A 24,043-nucleotide genomic window follows, 5' to 3' on the forward strand; every position below is an offset into this window, starting at 1 on the left:
AGAGTGGAATTGGGTTTGGATGTAACATTCTGGTTCCAGAGGTAGAGTGCAAAACTGCCATGAGATTCTGCTTCCCCAAGAAAAGGCAGAATGCCATTTATATATTTTTCTGGTTCAAAAATTTAAGCTCCTCTATTGAGGAGTGTTAAGTTTGCACAATTATTACCTGAAGCCAAAGTCTGTCAGCCTGACCTACCACCAACTTGTGGCCCTTAATGCCTTCTCATGCAGTATGACTTTGGACTCAAAAACAGTCCTGGGGAACTTTAAGAAATTAGAGATATTCTGACCCAAACCTGGTTAAAGTCAAAATGCCTCTTGGACTACTCCACCTTCCCAGTGCCCATCGTCTGTTTTCTATTTACATTGTTATGTGACATTTTTGTTTATGTTACAGGAGTCAGTCAAGTTTGAAGCCCTCACTTATTTTTATTAATTAATGTATATCAATGTTGCTCTGGGGAAAAAACAATAACATAAAACAACAACCTGGCTTTCACCCTCTCACCAGTAGCTCTTAGGGAATGGGGATGTTCTGCCCCAGTACTGAGCCACTTACCTGTTCCCCATGGAGGTGTTACACAGGAAAATATGGATGGCAAGCCCATTGTTAGACTTTATGTCTCCAGCTCCACACAAGGTGTGCAGGCCCTGGGAGAGACCGCAGGAGAAGGAGGGGTGAATGTGAGTATTGTCCAAGACGCCAGCCCTCCTCCTGGTCCCTGAGAGCCATGTGGCAAGGTTTTACCAGGGTCTGCCCCGTGGGACAAGTGAGACATTTGGGGTCCAGTCTGCCTCTGGGGAGCCTGAGATTTACTGTTTATGTTTAGTAGACTGCTCACCCTATTTGCCAGCCATGGCCCTAGATTTGGACTGTCTCAGTGGCTAAGATCACTTTACTTGGCATTTTATCAGTTTTGTGCTTAAGATCAACCTAGAGGAGAGTTTCTTTTGGAGGTAAAACTAGGCACCTAGGAGGCCTAGGGAGGAAGGTTGTCCTCAGCCTGAGGTTGTCCTCAGCCTAGGGAGGAAGACTGTCTCAGTGGCTAAGATCACTTTACTTGGCATTTTATCAGTTTTGTGCTTAAGATCAACCTAGAGGAGAGTTTCTTTTGGAGGTAAAACTAGGCACCTAGGAGGCCTAGGGAGGAAGGTTGCCACATCAGTGTTCCCCAAATACACCTTACCATGTAGGCAGCCCCGTGCTTATACATAGGGTCAGCCCTATTTTTTCCAGAACAGGGAAGTGGAAGCATTCTGACCAACTGTAATCCTCTCTGCTGATAATCCACAGTCCAAGAAACCTTAACACCTGGGTCTTCTAAAAACTCTCAGCCCCAACCTGCAAATGAGAAGCCTGAAAGGAGGGAGATCTGCTCCTTCAGATATCCACAATTCACCCACAGTGGGGGATTTATTTTTGTATTTTAACTCAGTTTGCCAGTTTGGGGTCTATTTAGATGAGTCTACACAGAGCTTGGAGCATTGAATATAGACAAGGAATTTGCATGATCCAGAAAATTTGGCTTATGGCTGGGCACCTAGGACTCTCCCTAAGTAAGCCATTGGCTGAGGTTGGTGTGCAAAGGCCTCCACTGGCTTCTTTGAGCCCCTCCTCATTGTAGCTCCCCTCCTTCTCCCCTACAATGTTTGCTCTGAGCACAAGTGTTCCAATACTCCCAGCCCTTATAAATACCAAGCAGAACTTGTGACCAGCATTGCATTAACTAGAGTTGTCGACCTGAGTTGATGCTATTCTAGCCCAAGGGTCCATTTCAGAAAGTTCATGAACTTGGATGGGGACAAAATTATATATTTATTTTGACTAATCTCTGAAATGTATCATTTGCTTCAATTAATATGAATGTAAGCAAAAACCCACAGAAATATTAGAAGTGCCTGTAACCTTTCCACTGATAGAAACCATGGGTTCTTTATATCACATTATAGTTATTATGGCTATTCCAGAGTATCATTTATGTTCATACTTCTAACAACCATAGTTATTAGATATTTTCATAGATCTTGTGATATAGTGCATTAATAAGGAAGCATATATGTTACTATAGACCAAACCAAATTTTTTATTTTAATATGTTAATCATTGTATTTCAATATAATCAGCTTCTTTGTAATTTTATGGAATTTATTTTATGCATTTAAAAATACAAGATTTGCCAGACTATTAAAGGAGTCCATGGGGGGAAAAAGGCTAAGAACCCTTTTCTAGCCAAAAACAAAAAACCTCAGGTAGGCCAATGCTCAATTTCCACTGGCCATTCAGAGATGTTGTAAATAGCTTACCAGTGCCCTTTGGTGTCAGGGGCCATATGGTGCCTAAATAAGACATCGCTCGGCCAGCCCTGAAAACAGAGGCAGGTGGTTCTGTCTCTGCTGCCTGCCTCTAAGTCTGCTTCCGCTTGGCATTCAGCCTGAAGATGGCTGGATCACTCACTGGGGAAGAAAGAGCAGAGGGCAGGTGTGGATGCTGTTGACTTACACTCACAAAGTCCACTTTCTTCTGAGACGTTTTTGGAATCTCAAATGGTTTCCATCGAAGCTGGAAAAAAGATACACATAACAGGAAAATTATTTTAGAAGGGGAAACCATAGACTTTCTAAACAAATAGCATCGACTACACAGAGAAAGGACAGCTGTTTCTTCTGTGTGGCTCTGACTACTTGTAATTTTGTTCTTTTACAATTAATAATTACCCATTATTTCCTAAAGGGTCTCAGTTGGGTTCAGTACACTGTGTGTATGCAGTGTGTGTGTGTATGTGTGTTTAACCTATATGTATATATATTGTTTTCATTCTTTAGCACTTTAAATTTAAAAAAAAATAAAAAAAAGGTCATTGCTTCTTATTTCAGAAGCTGTTTGTTTCCCTTAACATTTTTCTCAGGCACATCAGTGAGTTTTGACTGATGCTGCTTTTTCTGCTATTTATAATCGGCTTCCTTTCCTGGCATGCCAGCCTCTCTGTGTGGGCTCCTGACACTGCAGGGGAAGGTTCTGCTTCTACTTCCAGCCCTGGGAGGTTTGAATTACTTCTTTAAGAGAAAGAGAAAGCACCCAACTGAGGCTGGATTTAGTAAATGCAGCACCAAGGTTCAATTTCTTCACCAAACCCCACGTTTGTCTCCAGGCTGCCTGACAGTTCAGTTTAAATCACAACAATCTTTAATTTAATAATGAAATGATCTAAGGAAGTTGGGGAGAAAAATCAGCAGGTCTAGGACCTACTAGAAGTGTCGGCCCAGCACTTATTAATCAACTTGGCAGCAAGCCTGACCCAGCCAGGCTGGCAGTGGATAAACTGAGGAGCCTCAGGACGTTGCATGGGGTGACCTGTGTCCCCATGGCTGGCTCCACTGGCTGTGGCACCTGGTCAGTGCAGGTGAGGCAGGGCCTCTGCTCAGTCATGAGGCTCAGCTCATTTTGTATTTCAGAAAGGCAGCCAAGTGGGAAAGGAAGCAGCAAGTGGAAAAGTTGGCACTGGGATTATTCTGTCTCTCTGACATACACGGTTGGGCAGGAGTCTTTATTTTTTAAAAGCAAAGCAGAATTATCTCATTGGGGGACTACTTAAAAAGGTTGTAAAATGTTGATTTGAAAGACATTATTGAAATCATGTCTCAGAAAGAAGGAAAAGGTTTAGGACGAATTCCTTTAAAGATGATGTTTTCTGGGGCAGGAGGGAGAACCTGAGAGCAAGGATCTAGGAAAGGGTTTCTCAACCTTGGCACTACTGACACTTTGTATTGGATAATTCCTTGTTGTGGGAGGCTGTCCTATGTAGTGTGGGATGTGTGGCCGCATCCCTGACTGCTACTCACTAGATGCCAGTAGCACTCCCCCAAGTTGTAGCAACCAAAAATGTCTCCGTAAGTTGTCACATGTCATCTGGGGGACAAATTTCCCCTGGTTGAAAACCACTGACCTGGGAGGATAGTCCCCTGACATTAGGAAAGGACACAGCTAAGCACTGCTAGTTTTTTGAGAGGAGGTTCTGATCTACTACTAACCACTACATGCTGCTTCCCTCTATAGTAGCAGTGTGCAGAGTTTGTAAACCCAGGAAGATTGTCTGAAAGATTAGACTACTGAGCATCTTTGTCTCGAGAAGAGTTATCATTTCAGATTTCCCAATGGAAGGGATTTAACCATCAGATCAATGATTGCCTGGGTAACCTTTAGACCTATCCAGAGATTCTAAACCTGCTTACCCATAAGTCACCCAGAAGGTCTTTGAGACCCAAGACCAAATTAGATCAGAATCTGTTCAGTATTTTATAAAAGCTCTTCTAATGGGGCAGCTACAGTTTAAGAATTGGCACACCCAGCCAGAGATTCTGTGATTCTCATATTGCTGAACCAAGCATCATGTTCAGAAAAGTCCACTAAGTCAACCAATCAACCAATTAATTAGTCACCTAAATTGTGGTACTTTGGCCAGATGTGGCAGTAACATGCCAGCTACCAAACAGCAAGAATGTTTAAATAATATAAGGATTTATACACCTAAGAAAAAACAGCAAGAGAAATAAAGAGAAAAAAGGAGAAGAAAGAAAGAAAGAAAGAAAGAAAGAAAGAAAAAAGAAGGGAAGAGAAAGGAGAGAGAGTAGAAATTCCAGTGATAGGAGAACTGTCTGATTCGTTGCACTGAAACAACACCTTTGTAGATCTTACTGAAATTGAAATACCTGTTGTGGGTAGAAATAAAATCCTGACCCCTAAAGAAGAGGTTTGTCTTTTGTGAGTGGGAAAAACTGAACCAGAGAGGTTGAGAAGTTGGTTGGGTGGTTTGTGCTGGTCAGTTTTTCAGTTTTCTGTAGCATATCAGCTCTCAAGTCATGAGGAGAGAGCTGGGGGAGGCATGTGTAAAGGCACCTGTATGATGATGTGCGGAGCATGGCTTCAACAGGACCCACATACTAGATGAGGAGCTACTTCCTTCATACTTCCTTGAAGAACCTTCTCTAATGCACAAAATAATGCCCTTCAAATGATAGAGATGGTATGGGAAAGAAGTAATTTATCTGCTGAGTCTGATGGCAGTAGATCGCACAGGGTCTATATTCAATGTATCATGAAGGATAATAAAAGCTCAAGCTGGTTCTGATAAACCCAGTGCCAACAAGAAGAAGCTTTTGATCTTCAGGCTAGAGATTTGTGTCAGGAGCTTCAGTATAATATGTTGTTGAATGCGAGGAGGGAGATTTGGGGAGAGGATAAACGGGAAGAACCCATGAAGTGGAGGGTAGAAATATCTCTTGCTAAAGCTAGATGTTGAGCTTAATTTCATGGTGTGGAAAAATAACCCACTGATCCAAGGCCAGCCCAAGGGGGCTGTGCATTGGGCTGAGCCAGGGAGGAGACCTGGATCCTGCTACTGCCTCTGTTTCCATTTATTCTGTGGCCTCAGTCAAGTAATTTTCTCTCTCTGGATTTTGTATCTCTTCTTGCATGTAACAGTGGGGTGCTAGAGGAAACTATAATTCCAGAATTTTCTTCAGAGAGGAGCTTCTGAAAGTGATAAAGAGTGCTTGTTAATTGATTTAGTCCTATAAATTTTTAACAATTTTATTCTACTATATATTATTGCTAAATAATCCCCCCCCAGAATTTAATTATTAAACTTTTCAAAAATAGTGAAAATCAATTATAGTACCCAATGCAATGTCTTGACTATAGAGGATATTAATAAATTTCTGTTGAATGATTGAATCTATGAATAAATAAATATAAGGCACTAAGAACATTGCCAATATGTCAAAGAATAAGACTAAAGCAAATTTGTAAGATTACTTGGGTCAAATGACATTCAGGCAATAGTTAGTAAATTGGCAAACATTTCTAAAAGTCCAAAGATGTTTTTCTAGAACGTAAGTCAATTTTTATATGTGTGAGAAATCCTCAATTCTTCCATATCCTTTCTGATTTTCTGTCTAGTTGTTCTATCAATTGTTGAGAAAGAGATGTGGAAGCTTATAACTATAATTGTGAATTCATCCGTTCCTCCTTTCAGTTCTAACATTGCTCCACATATTTTGTACTGTATTCTCCAAATTCCATTGGAAAATAAACTTTTACTTACTAGAAATGAGATGGTTAGAAATAATTTGAAAAGCATCTTCAAGGGAATTAAACATTTAGAATTAGACATTTAAAAAATGGATGCCTTTTAAGTTTATTTATTTTGAGAAAGAGAGAGAGAGAAACAGAAAGAGAGAGAGCATGAGTGAGGGAGGGGTAGAGAGAGAGAATCCCAAGCAGTCTCAGCACTGTCAGCACAGAACCTGATGTGGTGCTTGATCTCACGACTGTGAGATCATGACCTGAACTGAAATCAAGAGTCAGATACTTAACCGACTGAGTGACTAAGCACCCCAGAATTAAATATTTTTTAAGGTCACCAAAAGAGAAAAACAGAGAATTAGTGGCAACATTTAGTGATCAAAATTTGAAATGCATACTCAAGAATGAAAAGAAAATTAGAGAATTGGCCTCAGTGTTTCCAGAGTCAGAAGATCAGGAGTTGGACTGGATTAAAATGTCTGAATATCACTTTCAACACTAAGATTCTTTTATTTACTGAAATTTCCTCCAAAATTGCCTGGGACTCAATTAGATTGGATGAGTTAGATACTCTCAACAACAATGGCTGGCTAGAGGTAGACATATCTTTAGAAGTCTATACCGTCTATCTAAGAATTTTGGAGTAACTTGTAGATACAGAGTGATCACAGTGTATAAGCAATTATTACCAGTAGGTATGGGCTAGGAGAGGCCCAGGCTATTACTCTACAGTGAGTTTTAGTCCAGACTAGGGAAGGTGTGTGTATTTGTGTGTGGGGTAAGTAAAATAAAACAGTGGCTCACTGAATTCTTCAGCAAATCTAGTAATTTAAGAGAAAAGCCAACATGATTTATGTGGAGAAAAATCAGGCTTTGAATGGCCCACTGGAGTTCTCTGAGATAATAGGCAAGAGCTCAGGTAAGGAGGATTCAAGTCACTATACTTTATTTAGACTCTCCAAAGTCTTTCGTGAAGCCACAAAAATGATGAGACTTCATGAGATTTGACTGACATTTTTTTTCATAAATAGAAACCTGGATTCCCATTTGACCTTGCCCTTGAGTGTAAAACTAAGAGCATTATATCCATTACTCAGCACCTCACGTAGAGCAGGAAACATAGTAGTCACTCAATTAATATTTGTTGGATGACATTTAATTCTCACAACAACCTTCTGAGACAACTATGATTGTCATCTCTATTTTAGAAATGAAAGAATTGGTGGTTTAGAGAAGTTTTCTCTGCTAAGAATGGATACCAACATTCTCTCAGTCTCTCTTAGTAACCTATACCTTGAGCCTTTTAATCTCAGCCTATCTTGATTTGCTTCCCAAACTATTCGTGCTCTGCTTGGCTCCTGAACTCAGGGTTTGCCTTCCTTTAATGGTCCTAGACTTGGTCTTCCAATCTCACCCTTATTTACTGCTCCTTCAGTGCTAAGTTGCCCTGGGCCAATCTGACTCCTGGGACCCAAAACTTGCTAAGGTCCTGTGGTATCAGTATTATTGTTCAAGCCCCTTATATTAATTCAATCAAATGACTGGACCTCTCTGTGTGTCAGGTTTTATGCTAGGTGCTGGAGATAAACATGACAGTCTCTGCCCTTAGGGAATCTATTACAGAAGACCCTGGAAGTGTGGGCACTTTCTGATACGAAAATAAGGAAATAGGTAAGTAGAAAGGACTTTGGAAGAGAAATATAAACAGGAATGTTCACTCAAAGATGTTTCCTGACACAGGGTCTATTTAACATTCTTATACATGGGAAATAAAAGATATGCACAATGAAATAATCTGGTTTTCAGAAAGCTCCAACAGCTTTCCAAGGAGGGAAATGTAAGCTGATGCAGATGTACTCTAAAAAGAGCCAGCAAGCTGTCCCAAAGGGCTGAAGGGAGCAAAGTGCACTGTAATATTGGTAAACACAAGTAAGTGAATTTAGGAAAATGCAATCTAGTCTGTTTATAGGATGATGGGATCTGAACTATCAGGGAGTCAAGTCAATAAATGCTTGTGATTCTACTATTTGGAATAAGGCATGTGCTGAACACTTCAGGTCATATGAAGATGATGGAGACATAGATCTTATTCTCAAATACTCTGGGAAATATTGAAAGGGATAAATGAAGGAAGTGGTATTTAAGATGAGTCTTAAATTATGAGTGGGATTTGGATGAGTGAATATTTGTGAGGGAAAAAGAAAATTCCAGGTAGATGAAAGAGCATAAAGCACTACAGAAGAAAAACTTAGGGTATTGCCCTGAAATGGCAGAAGTTCCAATATGGCTGGTATGTAGGGGATATTAAAGAAAGTGGAGGATTTGAAAAATATGATAGTAAATTAGGGCTCTTAATTGCCTATCTTGGAAGCCTGTACAGGAAGAAAAGAGGGAAGACAACTGTTTTCGGCTCGGGACATTGAGGAGATGAGGATTGTACTTAGCCATAATGATTATAATAGAAAAAATGGAAACACTCTATCTGACAATAGAGGAATTATCTTATAAACATACATTGGATTATGATGTCACATTAAAAATTATCTAGGGGTACCTGGGTGGCTCAGTCAGTTAAGCGTCCAACTAAAGTCAGTTAAGTTCAGGTCATGATCTCATGGTTTGTGAGTTCGAGCCCCGCATTGGGCTCTGTGCTGACAGCTCAGAGCCTGCAGCCTGCTTCAGATTCTGTGTCTCTCTCTGTCTCTGCCCCTCCCCGGCTCGTGCTCTGTCGTCTTTCTCTCAAAGATAAATAAATATTAAAAAACAAAATTAAAAAAATTATCTATACTTGGGGAAGCTCAGTTGGTTGAGCTTCTGACTTGGGCTCAGGTCATGATCTCATAGTTCATGGGTTTGAGCCCTGCCTGCATCAGTCTCTCTGCTGGCAGCACGAAGCCTTCTTTGGATCCTCTGTGCCCCTCTCTCTTTGCACCTCCCATGCTCACACTCTCTCTCTCTCTCTTTCTCTCAGTAAATAAATAAATAATTTCAAAAAATTATCTATACTCAAGGAGTTTAAAAAGACATGAGAAAAGGCACAAAATATGTTTAAATTAAAAAAAACACGATGTTAAACTGTATTACAGCATGATTTCATTATAGTTAATATATATGTAGCTGATTTTTTTTCAATTGAGGTGTAGTTGACACACGTTATATTAGTTTCAGGTGTAGAACCTAGTGATTTGTCAAGTCTATGTGTTATGCTATGCTCGCTGCAAGTGTAGCTGCCATCTGTCACCATACAACACTATTACAATACCATTGACTATGTTCCCCATGCTGTGCCTTTTATCCCTGTGACTTACTCATTTCATAATTAGGAGCCTATATCTGCTCCTCCCTTTCCCATTTTGCCCATTCCCCCACCTCTTTCCCCTCTGGCAACCATCAGTTTGTTTTCTGTATTTATGGGTCTGTTTCTGCTTTTTGTTTGTTTGTATAACTGATTTCTTAAACAGCATTGATACAAGATTATTTACAGCCCTTCCTCTGCCCTTCCCTGCTCCTTTGGAAAATTGATTTGCCCATCCTCACTCCTCTCGGGTCTGGTGAACTGCAGCCTCATCATACAGATCCATCTTTCCTGGGAGTTTCCTAGGAAAGGGGGTGGAGACCTACACAGTCCGTTCTTGCTCCAGAGGCAAAAGGGAGGGGAGGAAGAGGAGAGTTGTGAACCAGCGGTGGGTGGGGCTGAGGAGCTTGGGGAGCGGTAGCTGAGAAAGGACTCTGGATGGAGGGGGCGGGAGTCTGGGGAAACTGGGAAAGGGGAGTTTACCAAGTGTTCTTGTAGGTCACATATTGGGTATTCTTTAATGCTCTCCAGAGAAGCAAATGAAGATTGGAATTATTTTCAATTACTTTTGGTTTCTGGCTGCATAGGACTCAGATCTTATTTACATATATGCACCAAAACCAAACCAAACCAAACCAAACCAAAACAAAACAAAAACCAAACCAAAACCAAAACCAAAAAAACTGAAAAGAAAGAAACCAAAACATTAGAAGTGGTTAACTCTGCATTGGTGCGATTATTGGTCATTAACACTTTTATGTAGGTTTTGAATATATTAATGGGGGTGCATTATTGTTTAAAATATATAATATAACATATATGATATAAGTAGTTTCAATCGAGTGGTCTGGGCAGGCTGAACTGCAAAGGGTTAAGGAGTGAGTGGGGGTGATAAAGTGCAAGAAATATGGTGTGAATAGGAGAGACTTGGTCAAAAACTTAAAGAGGTGGGAAACCCAAGACATTTTTGCAGAGAGGGGGCTTTTAGGATGGTGAGAGCTGAATAGTTTAACAAATTAAACAGCAAATGCCCTGGGAGGGTATAGGTTTTGGAAACATTTTTGGTAATTTGCATGTCTTGGAGGCAAAGGAAATTTTATGGTTTGGTCTTCAATTAGCTATGAGGTGTTTATCACTTGGTCCAAATTATACTGGATGAGAACTAAGAGTAATTCCTTCAGCTGAGGCTTAACTGGCTCCAGTCTGGCTTTCCAAAAGTCCAAAGTTTAGGGCTGCAGTATTAAGAAAGATAAACTTTAAAGGACTCTGATTTTTAAAGGGGAATGTTGATTCAGGAATGCGAATTGAAATCTGCAAAATCACAGTTAAATCGGATGCAGATTTCTTTGTTAAATTCTGATATTCTCAAAGTTAGAGGAAGGTACATGATGAACAAAATTAGGTATATTTCTTATGAGAGATATTAATGGATTGGATGTGTTATGTCCACAGGTTGAATCTAAGTACACTCAAAAAAAGTGTGCATTAATTCTTAGACAATTGATTAAATAGATGCTAAGGGAAAATAAAGGTTTGAGGAACATCGTCCTCAATCTTCCTGGGTAGGTATCAAAAATGACAGTGATGATAGCATATCCCACGATGCTCTCTTGGAGGAAACATTAGGTAATTCTTAAGTCTTCAAATTCCCAGAGATGACTAATGTGGGGAGTTGGTGAAGCTGATGAATTATTTATTTTGGTCTGTGACAGGTGAAGACATACCTACAATACAGACTTAAATGGGAAAGGACTGTCAGATGGGTACCTAATTATAATTGTCTCAGACTTTCTTTATGAGTCTAGTGTCCATATTTGGAAGAGGTTATAAGACGGGAAAAGTGATGAATGCAGATTGCTGTGGTTATTAATGAAGCGTAATTGGAAAGAGATGTTAACTTGTCAAGAAGGTGTAAATGAAAAGACAAAAAGATCGATGCAGCATGAACAGCTAGGATGTGTGTATCAGGGCAAAGGAAGTAGGATGGCAGGGGAGGTAAGTCATGGAACAAGAGGATGATAAACCACTACCTTGATGGAGCTGGTGCTCAGAGAGGCACTGGTGAGTTCTGGGGCACAGCTGTCTCACCGTGTGTGAGCACAGGTCATAAATGGGAAAAGAGGAAATACTGGAGAGGAAAGTCATTCAGTGGCCACCATACAGAATGTGTTTGAAGGAATTCAAAACAGGGAAAAAGTATCAAGTTCAAGGAGAAGTTCAAAGGGATGCTAGAATGAGAAACACAGAGAAGGGAGAGGAAACAAATACATATTGAGTGTCTACTACAAAGCAAGCAGAAACTGTTGATGCCTCTACATTAACTCAGACTTTTTAATGTAGTTGCCTCCAACTTCCCTCTCAAAGTGCTAACTAGTTATAAAACAAGAAAATAATATACACAGATGGCATACTTGATGCTCACCTATGACGAGAGACTTCCATTTTTACTTTGTGAATTTCTACGCCATTTGAAGCTTTGTAAGTATATATTACGTTTTTAACAAGACAAAACCAGAAAAATTCTATCAGAACGCGGTTAGCTTCCATAGATAAGCCACCTGTGCCACAAAATAATCACTGTAACGGGGTGTATTCATGTTAAATAAAATGTATCAATAATTGGGGCTCCTGGGTGGCTCAGTCAGTTAAGTGTCTGACTTTGGCTCAGGTCATGAGCTCACAGGTTCATGAGTTTGAGCCCCACATTGGGCTCTGTGCTGACAGCTTGGAGCCTGCTTGGGTTTCTCTGCCTCGCTCTGTCTCTGACCCTCCTCCTCCCTCACTCTCTATCCCTCTCCCTTGAAATAGATAAACTTAAAGAAAAAGAAAATGTATCATTAATAGTTATAGAAATAATAATGTCTAATAAAAGGATATTACTGAGAATGTTACATATCAGTGTCACATTTTCCTTAGGTTAGGCTTAAAACCTAACCCCCAACCCCTAATAAACTATATAAAATAACCATAAACCAATCTATAAAGACGTATTAAGGTTTTAGAGGTTTTGATGACTGGTGTGGATGATATGAGCAGTCGGGGGCACTGAAACTTCCCACTCCTCCTTATTTACCACTAGTTATTTGACAGTTACCATAAAGGCCCCATGATTTGAATTCCCAAACATTTACCTATGGCCTTTTTCTATAATCCTTCTTTTAGTTTACTCAATTTAGTGTAGTTTGCTCTCAAATTCAGTGTACATAAGAATGACCATATGGGGTGGCATACAGGAAACCATGTATCCTTTAATTTATGGGTAATTCAAGGATTTTGCCCTTAATTTTTGTCTTACTTGCTGATTCTACAACCACCCTGTTCCTTTGTATGATATGAAAGTTGGCTCTACTTGAGAGAACTGTCAGAAACTTAATTGGCTATTCCCTATGTTGCCTGAAGAAAAGAATAGGGAAACTTTTGTGGCCCAAATACCCTTTCAACTTTCCCAAACTAGTGTATATTAAATGCTTAATTTATTTAGCCTGACCAGGAATCCTACCAAAGTACAGGTATCTGTCCTTTATATTTTCTAACAGAAGATAGAGTTCCATTATTAAGTAATCAGGCCTATTTATTGGTCAAAAACAAACAAGCATGACCATTGTAACTCTGAGAGAAATTAGAGAATTTGAGATGTAACCCATTGAGGAATCAAGTAGATTCCCAGAAAATGAGCGGTGACTTTCGCTAGAATGATTTCTGGCCCTTTCTGAGATGAGTGGGGGAACTAAATCGTTAAATGTGTGAGGTAAATGGTTAAATGAGGATGATCTGCCAGATGCATTCCTAACTTGAGGATGGGAGAGAAAGTGGTCAAATGGGATTGGATTAGGAGGCCAGGTGAGACTCAACGACGAGGCGGAGACGAGACGGAGACAGGGACCCCACGTTGGTTGTGCAAATTGTGTTCTGCACAAGAGCCCTGGCTGGAGGAAGGGGGAAGGGGCAGGAGAGGAAAATCTGGCTTTGGGTCTTGGCAGGGGACTGTGTCTGCAGGGTTGGGGGTTGGAGCAGGGGCTGACCTTTCCCATATGCTGAGAGGCAAAAATTGGCCCGTGGTGAATGGGGAGGATATTTGCTACATGCATTAAACTTCACACAAGTTTAAGGGTCAGTTATTTAGATAACATATCCTGGTTGCAAAATGGCTGTGAGATGGCTAAACTTTTGTTAACTTACATTTTGTTTTCCACTCCGAATGCCTCCCTTCCTGTCCCTGTTGGAGAAGGGTGAGTAGCATTCAAGCAGGTACTCAGTTCCCTGAGATTTCCATAATGAGGGAAAAGCTGGAGCAGAGCAGGAAACCAAAAGTAACTATGGCTATTCTGGCTTTTTTTTCTACAAAAAATATAAGCACTTAGGGGAAGGCGATTTGTAGGTACAGACATAATGTCTTGGTAACCCAAGAGGAGGTCACAGATTTCCTAGGGCTGTGGAAAGGAGAGAAAGAGAGAGAGACAGAGAGACAGAGAGACAGGGGCAGTGAGAGAGGGAGGGAGAGAATTCCAAGCAGGCTCTGCACTGTCAGGGCAGAGCCCCATGTGGGGCTCAATCTCATGAACTGAACCAAACTGTGAGATCATGACCTGAGCCGAAATCAAGTCAGACACTTAACTGACTGAGACATCCAGGCACCCCTAAAATAACATAAAATGAAAAAACAAATTTACCTGAATATAAAACCCGAGATTTATATGTACTACTGGTGCCTTTAAGTGAATATATCAAAATGGCTATATCAGAGTCAGGGGTCTTGCCTCCTGTGTGCCAGGCATGTACTGTGTGAAGCATGTTCATACCTGTTCTTTCATGTAATCGTCACAACAGCACTGCATGGCAGATGTTGTGATCACCCCAGTTTACAGGTGAGATACCATGGCTCAAAGACCCAGCAAGTAAGTAGAGGAGCAGGGATGCAAACCCAGGTACGTTTTACTTCCTGCATTATATACCTGGTATCAGTGACATGTACCCAAGCTCAGAGACAATGGGAATATACCAGAGTTCTCAAAGGTAAAAAAACAAAAACAGAGCTCAGTCCGCTATAGCACTGGGTCCGTCTCATTACTGCAAACTGGGTATATAAACACACACACACTCATTCATGCATGTGAATTCCAGTTTTCCCAGCAAACAATTCCAAAATTCCCAGCCAAGTATGAGCAAGAGAACAGACACACTTTAGCATTTACTTTTTACAAAGTGTCTAATTTCTCAAAGACCAAGGTTTGACTTAAATATTTATATTCAAGGCTTTGGATACCTGGTATGCACCAGTTCACAGGACCATTTTACCTGGTTAGGGTCAGGATCAACTTCATCCCAGTTGTGAGTGACATGGCCTTGGTCAATGGACTCAAAGGGCTTGTGGGAAACTGAAGGTAGGATCCGATACAGCCAGCTGGGGGGGAAACAAGGACACATAAGCCTTAGGGTGGTGTTATTAGGGATACGCAGACTGGCTCAGGAAGTACCATCAGGAAGATGCTCAAGTCAACAACGATCTGTGGGCTTTAATGTGAGAAGCAATGACACAGCATCACTTCTTAATAGCCACTGCTGCCCATAGCCCTGGCCTCTTCCCACCTTTCCACTCTGCCCATTACGCTTCAAATTGAGCCTCTGGCTCTTGGTTGTTCCCATACTGACAAAAAAATAAAGAATTGTCTTTTCCAATGACAACTATTAAGGAAGGGGAAGTATCTTGAGGGATATCTGTACAGGAAAATCCATAGAAAAGCATTAGTATATATACGTCATTGGACACTATTTCTTATTCTGGAAGGTGAGGACAATGAATCCTACATAGACCAAGAGAATACAGAGTGTTTCTTTGTTATTTTTGAAATATAAATTTTTTCTTTAAAATTATAAAAGCAATACAGGACTACGGTAGAAATAATTCAAGAAATTCAAAAGTCCCTAAGGGTAAATGGCTCTTCCAATTTCTCCTCCAGTTTCTTCAGGGCCAATTATCAGAAGCATCAGAGCCTAACAATGTTCTTATATATTCTCTCAGATATTACCAGTGCATATATAAACAAAATTGCCAAATCACAGTACCACTTTATTCTCACGACAATACTGTGTGAGTGACTGATGGCTCGTGTCTTCACAAATAGGAGACATTATTAAAAATGATTTTGGCCCTATAGGCAAAAAATAGTATTTCATTTTTATTTTGTATTTCCTTTATTATGAGTAAGGTCAAGAATCTGTATGTTTATTGGTTCTTTGTAATTTTTCTATGAATTACTTGTACAAGTCATTTACCATTTTTTAAATTGGGTTATGTATCTTTTTGATACTAATTTGTAAGAGGTTTAGGACATTAACACTCTGTACTCCAGAATTATAAGACGATCTGTCCATATAGTCTTACAGTTAGTAATTTCTTTCTTTCTTTCTTTCTTTCTTTCTTTCTTTCTTTCTTTCTTTCTTTCTCCTTTTCAAGTTTTGTTATCTGTGTATGTCAAGGTCTGAGCCAAAGATCTCCCTGCCAGGACCCAGATCTCAGGCTTCAGGAAGAGAAGATGCAGGAATCCTGAAGAGCACCAGGAGAAGAACCATCCAGACGTTGCGAGGGACACTGGAACTTGCTAAGTGGGACCCAAGTCCTTTCAGAGACCATTACTCTGGCAGTGTACAGAACAAAAAGGAACACTACTTCTGACAATGGGAGACTAGACCTGCTTAAACAGCCTCTGGCCCCTTAAACCCTAGGACAGTCTACTTCAAGGGGTGGAGTTTGCCTGGCCCTACACTGAACCATTTGGGAGATAAAAGGGCTAGATTGTCCAGGTTCCATTTGATTCCTCCAGTTCTAAATGATGTGACCTCTCACCTTGGACTTTATCCTTATGAATAAACCAAGCCTCTGTAGTTTCTAGTAGTTAAGGGCATGCATACATATCTAAGAAACAACTGTGTGACCCTGGGCAAGTTATGTTTCTCATCCTTATCTCCTAGGATTATTGTGAGGATTCAGAGTTTATGTATTTAGAGTGCCTGGAACATAGTAAGTTCTCACTTACTAAATGTGTGTTGAATTGTCTGCCTACCCCTAATCATCTGGGTTTTTAAGATGGTCCAAATTTTCCACATTCTCTGTCCTGACTCTCCCCTCATTACGTGAGGGATCAGCTAACAACCTGATAAAAAGTAACCCTTGATAGGTATAATCTCTGAGAGTTTTGTGAGGCCCTCTACTCTGTGATTTAAATGAGAAGTGACTCACTGTAAGAATTCCAGGCTTACCTGGTTCTATCTTTCCACTGGGGATTTTGAGCATTTTCACAAAAATTATTGTGGATACCTTTGGAGAGTTCTAAACAGATGGGTGAGCCATGCCTAGTGTCCCTTGTTTTTTAGCTGTTTATAAAACTCCCCAGGCAGCACTACATTACCCTGGACAGAGATTTAATTCTGATTCAAGGAATGGTGCCAGCTTCTTAATGAAATGCCAACAGCTCCTTTTCAGCCTCCTGGAACAGAGCTAAGCTCCTGCTGGCTGAAGATATCACTGAATAATGGGGGTAGGCAGCAGAATCTGGAGTCCAGGTGTCCCATTATTGAATGGCCATAAAGTCAAGAACATAGTCATGGAGGCTAGGTTGTCATAAATTAAAATGAACAGGAATTGTCAGTGTTCCTTCCTTACCTTGACTGGAATTGCAGAGACAGAGAGAGAGAGAGAGAGAGAGGTGATTAAACGATAATAGAATTAACCCCTGAGTTTTGACAAGTATGGGAAACGATCTCTTCTTCCCTCCATGCACATATCTGCCAAGACAGAAGCAGTATTGTTATGGATGCCATAGCTCACACTCAGTTCTCTAACAGCCTCCTAGGGGTACCCTGTATTGAAGGGAGAAATACTACTATGCTGACAGTAATGGTGATTGGAATAATTAATGTTAATTGAGCACTCACCATGTGCCAGGCAATGTGCTAAGTACTTTATATGCACTCTTTCCTTTAATCCTCACCACAAATATGAAATAGGTACTATCGTCATCTCTTTGACAAATGAGGAACCATAGGCTCTGAGGGGGGTAGATGACTTGCTCAAGGTCACACAGCTTAAAGGAGAAGGAGGCATGATTTAAACTCAGGGGACCTGACTCCAGAGTGGGCATAATTAACCACTGAAGACAACAACCTATCTTTCGTGTGGTCCATTGTGCTGTCGTAGTCACTACCTCATTTGCTCCCTAGGAGGAGACTGTGGAGGTAAAGCCAGTCCCATCCACTAAGCAGTACCAGACCAACTGCCCTCCTCCCCAAGTCTCCAAAATTAGGAGCACTCCTCTCCACAGTTGCCCTAGCCTGACATTCCTATAGTTTGACACTACTTGTTTAAGTACGACACTTACTGCCTCCCCAAACCACAACATCTATTGCGTTCAACCTGCCCCATAGGAGTAAATCAAGGGAGTGAGTTCATTGACCTGGCTTGTGGGATTAGAGGAAGCATGCAACATGACACATTTTGCTAATGAATGTGCTGGTTTCCAGCAAAGGCAAATTCCAAAGAGTAAAAACCTTATTAATTCAAACCACAAGAGGCCATAATAGATGACCTTTCAACTGCCCGAGGTTAGTTATCCGATATTTTCATGCAAAGAAATAATATTTCTAGTCAGCTGAAGAAGATATTACACTGAATCATCTGTAAGTTTGAGTTACTCATTATTTAAAAACAAACAAACAACAAATCAAAATTAAAAATTCAACTGGAAAACCCTTTGGGGAAGGCCAGTTTACTGGGGACATTTTCTTTTCTTTAAAAAAATTTTTTTTTAGCTTACTTATTTTTGAGAGAGAGAGAGAGAGAGAGAGAGAGAGAGTGCGTGCACATGAATGGGGGAGGGGCACAAAAAGAAGGAGACACAGAATCTGAAGCAGGCTCCAGGCTCTGAACTGTCAGCACAGAGCCTGACGTGGGGCTTGAACCCGTGAACCGCGAGATCATGACCTGAGCCAAAGTCGTATGCTCAACCAACTTAGCCACCCATGCACCTACTGGGGACATTTTCCTTTGGAGACAAGTGATAATTTGTAAATGGAGCTGGACATGTGTGTTTTCCAAGACTCTGTGCAGCTGCTTCCTTACTTTTTTCCAACAGTGACTTGATCCTAGCTGGAGACAAGGCCTCCCCTCACAATTACCCAGAGTACAGCCTGTGAAAAGCAGAATCTTCGGCAGCCCTGGGAAGCGATGGCCCAGATGTAGGAGCCAGCACTAAGTACTAGTCATAAATCCCACAGTCTTCAGGTCAGAATTAATCTAATCCTGTACCTTCTCTTATTTGTGCTCCGTGGACAAGTGAAAGCCGATCCTGAGAGCTGCTCAGCATACAGGTTATAAGGGCAGACTTGAGGATTGTTCTAAAACAAAGGAGGCAATAAACAACATCACTCCAATCAGAAAAGCATCTCACCTTCCTGCAAACAATTCAGTGGGGGAATTCTGTCCTGGATGAGGATGCTCTGGTCCACTGCACAAGACCATCTTCAACCCATATATACTTTTTATAACAACTGTTTAGGTGACTTTCCTCATGTTTAGAAAAGCAATACATATGTAATACAGAACATTTATAAAATATAACCCATGATCTCACCATCCAGAAATAACCCAATGTTGTCACACTGGTACATTTCCTTCCATTCTTATCTTCCAAAATAAGGATCCAATGATGGATGATGTGTGTAGTCCTATAATGATCACAAATTTTTTTTTTTGGAAGAAACACTATATCATGAGCAATTTTTTCATGCCATAAAATATTCTTTAAAATTTTTGAAAATATTTTGTTTGCCATACTTTTGTTATTGTAACCAACATTAGTGTAAACATCTTTGTGGATCCATTTTTTAGGACTGATTATTTTCTCATCATTGTCATAACTCATGCCATTTAAGAGAACTATAAGGAAGTCCTCTTAACCTTGAGCCTAGGGGATCCTCCTGAAAGTCTTACAGTTAGTCTTGCTATTTCAGATTGGGTGCTTTGCCATAGGTAACCACCATCCCACTTTAATCTTTGTATTGGCATTGTTGTGTATTCCAAGTATCTTAATGAGTTGTGAAACTCCTAGACAGTTCCCAGGAACAATGGTGAGTAGATGCACTTTGGCCTGAGGGCTGGTTATTCATTCCTACAAATCAGAGCTCTCTAAGCTGATATTCTATTCATCCATACCTGTCCTTCTGGCAGCGCACCTGGGCAGCGAGGGTCCTCTGAGGCACATTCATTCCCGAATCCAGAAATGTACTGCATATGACAAAGATACGAAGGCTGTCATTAAAGTATTTAAAGAGCATTTCACAACATTGATAGTCTAATGAAGGTAAGAATTTCTATAAGGACATGTGTTTGTGTATGATGTTCCATATGTAATATGTTTGCTATGTCTTGGCATGTGGACCATCTAGGAAAGAAAATATGCTCTGTGTGAATTTTTAAGACCACCAATTAGGGACACCTGGGTGGCTCAGTTGGTTGAGCGCCCGACTTCAGCTCAGGTCATGATCTGGAGGTCTGTGAGTTTGAGCTCCGTGTCAGGCTCTGTGCTGACAGCTCAGAGCCTGCAGCCTATTTCAGATTCTGTGTTTCCCTCTCTCTCTGCCCCTCCCCCCACTCATGCTCTGTCTCTCTGTCTCTCTCTCTCTCTGTCAAAAATAAAATAAACATTAAAAATTTTTTTTAAATTAAAAAAAAAGACCACCAATTAATTGGGAGAAGACTCCTGAATATTGCATAGACTTTCCACCCTTAGCTATACTTAGTTGATTTGTGGGTTTGTTCTTAATTATTCCACCCCAAGAACAGGTTTTTTAATTATCTTTCCGCCAGGGAGTTCTGGAGAAAGGAGATAACTAGGCATCACCTCAACTCCAGATTAGTAGGATCTTGCTGGGCCTAGACTGCAACCTCCCTGTGTGTGGAGCTCCATTCCCCTCCATGCTCTGAAACAAGCAACTAAAAATAGGCATGTGGATCCAGTCTACAGCAGAACGCTTGAGGGAAAGATCTCCAAACTAGCCTTGCTGAGAGGCAGAAGCCTATATTTTCTGATTCATCTATGGAACACTTGTGTACATATTTGTATTTTTGTGGATACATGGAACCAAAATCTGGAGATATGGGTGGCTTTCACAAGTGCCAGACCAGAGTCTGTCCACAGTGGTACAATGGAGTCTATTTGATTGCTGGCTGTTTCCTTTATACCTAGAGGGAAAAAAAGTTAAAGACTTTCTCAACAAAGTAAAGTATGGGAGCCCCTGAAATTTATTCTTACAGCACTTAGCATACCTGTGAGCTCTTGTTCACTGTCTGGCTTCTCTGCAAGTTGGTAAGCCCCATGAAATCTGTAGCAGTCTTGTTCGCCTGGATGTGCCCTGTGCCTGATTTACCAGAGGGTACTCAATAGATACCTATTGTTTGATTTAGCCTTTCACTTAAAGCCTATTCTGAGTGTATGTATGCTGCTGTAGGTGGGGTTAGAACCCCCTTTTCTCTAACTCAAATATTTAAAAATGGCTATTTTCTGCCCATAGTTGTTCCTAATAAAACGGACTTAATTTTAGCTCTGGATAATGAAAGTGCAGCCTTGCTCTCGGAGTGAAATGCCACCATCTGAGCACATGTCTTTAAAAGATATAAGAAGGATGCTAGTGGGTGGAGGGTGAGCCCTCCAGAGTTCTCAGCAGCATGGAGACGGATGAGCTGAATGCAATATGCCTGGATGTGTGAGCAACGATCAGGCCAATAACTGCTATATTTGGAAGGAATATCAAATGTGAAATGTTATGACCTAGAAAGCAATGGAAGTGAAATTATTCTTTTTGTCTTCAGACACAATTTTTTTTTTTTTTGTACTTTGGAAAATCTATCAGCACTAAAAACACTGAGTTATATTATACACAGATAGGTTAACTGCAGTGACATGCAGTTTGGACTGATTTCTTTGGGGAAATGGTAGAGCATTGCGACTCTCCACTGAGTACAATTTTCTTCTCTCAGAATGGGCCTCACGCTCACTGTCAACAGGAATGAATTGGAGTTGCTGAGAAATGGTAATGACCCCAAATTATCTTCAATTCCGTGGAATGGAATTTTAGACCAATCTGTGACTGAAGCAAGCCATTGAGCATGACAGCGCCCTTACTTTCTTTGTTCAACTGCCACATTGTTTCTCAACTGCCACATTGTTTCTCTCTGCAAGAGAGGCCGGGGAGTTTTAAGTGTTGAGGCATACAGCTGAACCTTCTCCAGTCATGGGCGGGTTTACTTATTAACCTTCCCCATTCTTTGCAACTGCTGGTCTCAGAACAGAGTCCAGGGTTCTATGTATTTTTGGCACAAGGGAAAAGAGACTTAGTATATGTAGTTCTGAAGCATTTGCTTCTGACTGCTTTAAAAAATAGAAAAGAAAGTAGAAAGAACAGCTGGTGGTTTGGAAGGGAGCCACCCAGCTCTGAGAGAGGTGTGAGTTCTGAGCCTGTTTCTGCATCTTAGCTGTGGTGCATTGGCTGACGAGGAGGCGGAAAATGCTGACTCACTCTCCAGTCAGTCGGTTTTCCTAATCCTCGGAGAGAAGAATTTACAGATGAGTTTATTAGAGCTTTCAAATGCCATGTCCCTTACTGCCGAAGGTATCTGACTTGAGGAAGCAGTATTCAGCAGGTGCTTTCCCAAGCTGCTGAGATCAAGGGCAGAATCTGAACTCTGCTTATATCAGCTGTGAAAATCCAAGTGTGCAACTCCAGCTGGTTCAGTGACTATGTACAAATATTCCTTATGCAAGAAGAAAAGAAAATCTAACATTAAGCAAGTGAGTTTGTATGTTTTCTTCAGTCCAGATTTCTGAATAACTTGATCCAACATAAAAAAATGATCTCACTTTTCTCCAAGAGAATGATATGAATCCTTTCTAAACAAAAGAACAAATTAGTGAGCTCCATATAACTTCAGTTGCCTGGCAGCTGCCTACCATACCGCTTTTTAATCCTTGCCTGGTCCCTGGGACGTACTCTGTGTCAGAGTAGGCTTATGAGGTGTTTTCTCCCAACTCTGATTCTGGGTAATGAATGCCCTGATGGGACGGGCAGATGGTGCACCTCACTGCCTTTCACTGAGCATAAAGGAAGGAGAGAGAAGTCAGGGTGGAGATGGAACGATAGCTACCTTGTTCCTGTGGCAAGAGTCCAGTATTTCTAATGAACTGTGCTGGGAACAGAGAACGGAGATTGTTGGGAACTTGCAGGTTATTGTGGTAGAGCTGAATAATGACCTTCAATGATATCCATGTCTGAATCCCTGGGAACTTCCTACACTCAAAGAGACTTTGAGGATGTGAGTGAAGTACGAATCTTGAGATGAGGGATTATCCTGGATGATTTGGGTGCGCCCCAAATGTAATCACAAGTGCCTTAGTACAGGGAGGTGGAGGGATATACAGCTACAGAAGAGGAAAAGGCAGTGCAGTGACAGGCAGAGGCTGGAGTGATGTGCTTTGAAGATGGAGACTCAATCACGGAATGCAGGCAGCTTGGGGAAGCTTGAGTTTAGCCCTGGGAAACTGATTTCACAGTTCTGACTTCCAGAACGGTAGGAGAATAAATATGTGTGGTTTTAAGCCACTAGATTTGTGGTAATTTGTTACAACAGAAACAGGAAACAAATACAATCACAATATTAGTGGGACCCATCTCTGGCTAATCATTAGAATCACCTCCAGAAATTTATCAAACACACACCCAGACCTAGTGAATGAAAATATTTGGTAGTGGGGCCCAAAATCTGGATATTGAACAGCTCTTCATTTTAGAAATGAGGAAATCAAGACTTGTAGAAGTGAAGGGACTTAAGAATGTGGAATAGTCTGTTTGAAATTTAACCTTATTATTTTCTCTTTTGAATTTTCTTCCCCCAGTTGTGCTGCTTTTACATAAATGTGATTTCTTTTAGGCTTTGTGTTGATATATCTGTTAAAATGAAGACATAAAAGCTGAGAGGTATATTTTTTAACTTATGTAATGTTTATTGATTAGAATGATGCAATCTGGTTTTCTGTGTTTGGATTCCTGATCTCTAGAGCTAACCTTTGCTCGTGCAGATTAGACAGCAGGCAGGGAAGAAAGCCTTTGAAATTGAGAACAAAGACCAGCATGCAATTTACATTGGTCTGCTGGTGCTGTGCATAATAAGTTGCTAAAAATTTCAGCAGGATAGGATTTTAGATATAATTTATTTATAAATGGTAAGGATGTTTCCAGCCCCTGCTGAACTCTCCCATAGGATTTTCATCAGGAAACAAAGTTCTTAGGCACTCTCCCTTTCCCAGAACTTCAGCTGCCACCATTGATAGAATGACCTCCTGTATCTATTAACCTGGCCCTACCCCCTCCCCTGAGATCCAGATCCATACATCCCACTGCCTCCTGGGTATGTCAACTTGGCTGTCCCTGCAGCAGCTCAAATTTAGCTGAAACTCTCTTGGCTCCCAGAATATGCTGGGCTGTCTGTGTATGCCGTGCCTTTGCACTTGTTTTTTCTCTGCCCCCCACCTCTTTTCATTTAGCCAATTTCTACTTCTCTCTTATGACTCAGCTGAGGAACAGCCTTCTTCAAGAAGTTTCTCTTGACCCCACCTAGC

At 40.9% G+C, this 24,043-nt stretch overlaps 1 protein-coding gene across 1 annotated transcript in view; it reads right to left on the minus strand.

The window, feature by feature from the left end:
- The window catches only part of HGD (homogentisate 1,2-dioxygenase), a 43,201-nt gene that overhangs the window by 17,894 nt on the left and 1,264 nt on the right, over nucleotides 1-24,043 (minus strand). The window contains exons 2-6 of the mRNA XM_007098342.3: nucleotides 19,585-19,656; nucleotides 18,679-18,767; nucleotides 14,673-14,778; nucleotides 2,501-2,560; nucleotides 560-651 (exon numbers count right to left, since the gene is read on the minus strand). Of these exons, the coding sequence (XP_007098404.3) occupies nucleotides 560-651; nucleotides 2,501-2,560; nucleotides 14,673-14,778; nucleotides 18,679-18,767; nucleotides 19,585-19,656 (419 nt within the window). The remainder of the gene's footprint in view (nucleotides 1-559; nucleotides 652-2,500; nucleotides 2,561-14,672; nucleotides 14,779-18,678; nucleotides 18,768-19,584; nucleotides 19,657-24,043) is intronic.

The sequence above is a fragment of the Panthera tigris genome, chromosome C2, assembly GCF_018350195.1.
Source record: "Panthera tigris isolate Pti1 chromosome C2, P.tigris_Pti1_mat1.1, whole genome shotgun sequence".
In the NCBI taxonomy this organism is placed as follows: Eukaryota; Metazoa; Chordata; class Mammalia; order Carnivora; family Felidae; genus Panthera; species Panthera tigris.